The 5,391-nt window shown below is 52.2% G+C and overlaps 1 protein-coding gene across 1 annotated transcript; it reads right to left on the reverse strand.

The window, feature by feature from the left end:
• Positions 1–241: 241 nt before the first annotated feature.
• Positions 242–2,629, reverse strand: LOC132332126 (EF-hand and coiled-coil domain-containing protein 1-like). The gene is made up of 2 exons (XM_059856097.1): positions 1,927–2,629; positions 242–652 (listed from the first exon to the last, which is right to left on the reverse strand). Exons 1-2 carry the CDS (start codon positions 2,560–2,562, stop codon positions 242–244), a joined length of 1,047 nt encoding a protein of 348 aa, XP_059712080.1. The 5' UTR covers positions 2,563–2,629.
• Positions 2,630–5,391: the final 2,762 nt, after the last annotated feature.

Raw genomic sequence — 5,391 nt, forward strand, 5'->3', positions numbered from 1 at the left:
GTTCTGTTGTTGTGTGTCTGAGGAGTGACTTCAGCTCTCTGCAGACCAGCACCCTTTGGCCTGGAAGACTGCTAGATCTCCTAAAGACCCCTACCAAGAAAATGGATGAGCAGCTTCTAATTTCCCTCTGGCCAGATTTTACAAGGTGTTCTGGAGACATCTAATAAGCCCCAACCAGAGATTCTCAAACTCACCTGTGCCCCAACACTGAATTTATAGGCACTTTTTGTCAGACTCCAACCTACCTGTAGTGCTGCAGTTGTGATTCCAGCTGCTGGATGTGTATTTGCAGATGTGGCACCTCCTTAGCTCTCACTTCCAGCTCCTTCACTTTGCCAAGACTGTTCAGGACAGCGTGTCTGGCCTCTTCCACCTTCCTCCTCGTCTCTGCCTGCTCCCTCTTCAGGTTACGGTTGCAATCTTCCAGGCTGACCAGAGCTTCCTGAGAGCTCTTCAGCTCCTTCTCCAGCTCCTGGCTGAACCTGATGGCTTCTTCAATCTGCCCATCCCTGGAGCTCCGCATGAGCTCCATTTCCTCCAGGACACTTTGGAGGCACTTGGTCTGGGAGTGCTTCTGTGTTAATGGTCTCTTCCTCCCTATGAAGCAGGATCCTCCTTCTCTATGGCTGGCATGGCTCTTCCACAGTCCCACCTGTAATGACCAGGAGCACAAAGCAGGGAGAAAATGATGGGCTTTAATGAAGACTGAAAGTGGCTGGATTGTGCTTTGTTGGTTTGGTTTTTTTTTTTCAATCACATCGAGCTGATCAGCAACTAACTTTGCCAAATACAGAGACAAGGAAACAATCTCTGGAAAGTAGGTTTTTATAACTAGCTATGTATTTAATTTTCATCCTACACACTTATCATATTAGTGCACAAGTTTCTGTGTAGCTTTCATGTCATTACTATGGTCTGTACTCAGGAGTCAGGCAGTCTGCTGAAAAAGATATTTACAATGAAGTTGTGTTCAGAAGAAGAGAGCAGGGAGCAGCTGGGGGTGCTCTGAAGCTCTCCTCTTTGTCGTTTTCATTCATCCTGGGACCTTTGACTGGTGACTTTGTGTTTGCTGTTGATTTCCTTTCCCTTTTGCAGATGAAAATGGTAAAGGTGTCTCTGACCTGCCTTGCTGGACATTGGGAAGACAACAGTCATCTACTGCAAGTGGAAGTGTCACAGGTGGAGCAGAGTTCTGTCAGTGCTGTGTTAGTATCAAATCACACCTGGTGAGACCTGCCAGAACAATGGGTCCATGCTGCCCTTCCCTGCTCTGCCTGTTCCATGCTATTTCATGCCAGAGGAATTTAACTGCTGTTAAGTGTGTATGTGTGTCACTCGAGCCCGTACAGCAGAACCAGCAGAAACCAGCCCCGGAATTAATGGGGCTGTGCAGAGGAGCCCCAGACTATTCATCAGCCTGCCTGCAGAACTGGCTCCAACTCTGAACTCTTGTGACCACACTCTGAGGAAAACATCCTTCTAATATTCCTTACAGGCGCTTCTGACTGAGACACTGCTTGTGCTTGTGCAGGCAGGAATCCAAAAGTTCTTTCTCACTTCAGGAAAAACCCTGCACTGGTGCACATCCAGCGTATGCTATCAGCACATCCTGACTGCGCGTGCAGTAGAAGAAACAGCAGCATTGTACGCGTGGGTTTGTTAAGCCGTAGTCCCCTACACTGTAAACAGAGTGCTCTTCACAACTATATTTATGGTACACCGGTGCCATACATTTCTCCTTAAAGCCTCCCTGTAACCAAACTTTGCTAAAAAGTTAATGCCGAGGATGAACGAGCAACTTCGGTCTCAGTCTGGCAGCGGAGGGGTTATAAACACCGACTCTCCGAGAGCAGCATCTCTCCTGAAGCACTCGGGGCCAGCCGAGCCGCCCCCGGGAGGCCGCTGCAGAAGCCGGCCCGGACTCACCTGCAGCGCCAGGCACCGCGCATCGCTGCTCTGCAGGGCGGCGCGCATGTCCTCCACCAGCTCCCGCAGGCTGCCGTTCTCCTCCTCCAGCTTGGCCATGCGGTCCTCGGCCTGCTCCAGCGCCACGATCTCCTCGTAGCACTCTCGGGAGCGGGGCCCCGGCGGCCGCCGCTCGGCGCTGCCCGCGGCTCCGCGGCCGGCGGGGTCGGTGCGGCGGCGGCGGCGGGGGCTGCGCAGGCGGATCTGGGTCTCGATGTGCTCGCTCTCCCGGCCCAGCGGCAGCCGCGGCCCCGCGCGGGTGCTGAAGTGGCCGCAGAGCCGCGCGTGGAACTGGCGGAAGGTGAGCTCGGCCGAGAGCCCGTCCCACAGCTCCGCGCACTCCTCGGGCTCCGCCGCCTCCTCCAGCCCCAGCACCTGGCACAGCGTGCGGAAGTCCTCGCCGGGGATGCGGCCCGAACCGGCGCGGTCCAAGCGGTGGAAGATCTCCTGCAGGTACTGGTCCAGGCCGGTGGCCAGCACGACGATCTCGTTCTCCACGCCGCGGTCCAGCCCGTAGTGGTAGGCGAGGGCGCTGACCAGCCACTGCGTGCGCCGGGCCGGCCGCCCGTAGGGGTCCCAGCCCTCAGGCGGCTCCATCGCGCCCGCCCGGCCCGCGGCGCTGCCCGAGCATCCTGAGCTCCCGCCCGGCCGAGCGCTCGGCCCCGGCCCGCGGCGGGGCGGGACGGGCGGGGCGGGGCCGCCACCGCTCCAGCGCCGCTCGCCGAGCGCCCGGCTCGCCCCGCAGCGGAGCCGCGTCCGCCTTTGTCCGGCACCAAAGGGGATTCCGGCAAAGCGGCTGGGTGCCATCGTGCTCCGTTTGGCTGCCAAGCCTGCGCCCCAAGTGTCTTTCTCATTTCTTAACTCATTTCTCCCTTCTGCTTTCTCTTTAGCCCAAGCAACACAATGGCATCGCACAATCCACTTTGACAAGGAAGGGTTGTGAACGAGTGAGTGCTTCCACTAAATTAAAACCCCAATGTGCGTGAAAGCCCACCTTCTGTTCGCTCAGACCTGCTCCCCTCTGTAGATGAGGTGACTTTATGGTGTTGCTGGCTGGGTCTTAAGAGGTCTGGGACAGAGGTGAGTAAGCGTTAAACTCGTTCAAACGAGCTGCCCAGAGCAGCGACTTTAGTCTCTCTTTGGCTGGGGAATAGGACCGGCGTTGTTGAACGCAGGCAGCAGCACCAGCAGGGCTCCTTCCACCAGCAGGGACATGCCAGGAGTCAGGAGGGGACCGTGGCACCAGCCGTGCCCAAAGGCTCAACAGGGTGCCAAAGTCAGGTGCTGCTAACAGGCTGCATTAAGAGCCCAAGCAAGGCGTGGTGAACAGCAACCAGTTTGGGAGCCATCCAAGGAGTCCTGTCAAGAGCAAATCATTCTAATATTCTCTCTAGGACAAAAAAGGAGCAACCCAGTCTGGCTGATAGGTGAGGAAAGAGAATTCAACTTCATTTAAAGCGCTGCTCAATTCAGGGTTGGTTTTCTTTGAGTGAACTGATGCTAAGAAATATTTGCTCGCGTCTGATGGGGTTTCTCTGCAAACAGGCTTGGATGAGAAATTTCTGACCACATTTGCTTTTGCTCTTTAAGATAAGAACCTGAGTAGCTTGGTTGAGGAATGGAGAATTGTTTGTAGCTCAGGAGGAGCCTTACATTTTAGCACAGGAGGAAGATAAGGCAAAGGTTGAAAAGCTTTCCCCTCCTGGACTGACACACTTCCAGAGGAGTCTGTGAGGAAAAGTCCCCTCAGTCACTGCCAGGGCTGTCTGCCTCCTCTGCAGGCTCAATATTCTGGGAGTTAAACGAGTCTTCTGCCACTGTATTTTCCTCTGAATATTTCTTGCTGTGCAGTACGCAGGGGGAATATTTTGTGCTAGATTCTCCTCTGGGCTTTGAGGTAAATCTCAGTAATTCTGCTGATTGTTATGTCCAGATGAACATTTTATGGATAGCAATGAAAAGGGAAGTAGTAGTACCATGGAAAATTAATCGCTCAAAAGGTGAGTGTCATGGTTTGAGCTTGGCGCAATGCTAGTGCTTCTATGAGAATACTTTTTTTCTTGGTATCTATTGTGAGATGCGATCAGAGACAGAGCAGAGCAGGCTCTAACTTAAGATTGAAAGAAAAAAAAATGAACTTAAAACTACAAGGAAAAACACACAGAACACAGGATGAAAACTTTCTAAATTTCCTCCTCCTCCCCCCTCTAAATTTCTAATTCTGTTACTACTCTTTAGATTAATTCGCTCTCAGTCTATCACCACCTTTTAGATAATTAATTCTCAATTCTTCGAGAAGAGAGGAATCTTTCCCTCACTACAGACTTCTCCAGGAAAGAGTCAAAATTTCTCGTGTTTCTGTGTCACGTGTGGCACCGCCCGAAAAACATTTGCCATCGTGACTTCTTCTTTCTATGTCCTGTGCTCTCACCACTGCACATGGACTAGAGCTGCTTCTAGGGTTTTTTTCTTTAAGGACGTTTTGTCCAGTTTTAAAAAGAGCACAGTCTCTCTCTTTTTGGGACACTTGTCCCCCCCCAAATTTCACTCCTTGGGGTTGAGGGGTCTCTTGAACAGAGATCATCTTCTTCTTCTTCTTCGAAGATGGAGGGCACTACTACTACTCTCCTCACTTGTCGTCTCTGTTTACACACTTTCACCGCACTCTCCTGGCTCTGAGCTATTGCTTTTCTCTAGAATGCAGTCTCTGTGTCACAGGAACTCAAGGGTTCTGCCATGGCTATTCAAGAAAAGTCCAGCCAAAGGCTACTCTATCATCTCTTCTTACCTAGGATTCTTCTCAACTTCTCTCAATGTCTTTCACTTGCTCATTTTCTTGCTATTCTACTCTATCTCTTCAACTTCAGGAAGAATCAGCATTTGCAAGGTTTCTATCATCTCAAGAAGGGTTAAAAGTCTCAGGCTCTGCCGGTTTGGTTCATGAACTCCCACGGCTGACTGCCCTGCTGGGCACCCCCCTTCTTCTCTTTCACGCCAGCCGCGCTATCACAGGCACAGGCTGCTCTCTCTCTCTCTTCCTCTGGGGGGGAAATGGGGGATGGCTGCCCGAAGCCTCGCAGTGCTCTCTTCTACTCTTCGGCCCAGGCTTGGCCTACCTCCCTCCGGCCACATGGCTCCCCTCCCCCACCACCCAGCTCGGAGCAGAGCAGGGGAAGGTCTGCTCTCTTCTAAGACTGGAACTCAAAGAGAGTTTCCTCTGGGAGTTCACAGCTTTTAACTGCCTGTGTTCTCAGAGGCGTATCCATGCTCTCAGTGGACAAACTAGGTGCCAATATTAAAATCTGAACACCGACTGGCATGACTACACCATCCCAAAAAAACTTCATTTCCTCTCAAACGATGACAGTGAGCAGCCCAACTGCACTAAAAATGAAATCTAAACTGAAGAATTTTTTATTTTTTTTC

Source organism: Haemorhous mexicanus, chromosome 11 (assembly GCF_027477595.1).
Source record: "Haemorhous mexicanus isolate bHaeMex1 chromosome 11, bHaeMex1.pri, whole genome shotgun sequence".
NCBI classification, from domain to species: Eukaryota; Metazoa; Chordata; class Aves; order Passeriformes; family Fringillidae; genus Haemorhous; species Haemorhous mexicanus.

Excerpts from the sequence above, each read along its gene's own strand:
- LOC132332126 (XM_059856097.1), bottom strand. The coding sequence starts at position 2,562 with ATGGAGCCGCCTGAGGGCTGGGACCCCTACGGGCGGCCGGCCCGGCGC. Across the intron at positions 653-1,926 it reads CGCGGTGCCTGGCGCTGCAG|GTGGGACTGTGGAAGAGCCA; the intron begins GTGAGTCCGGGC and ends TGGTCATTACAG.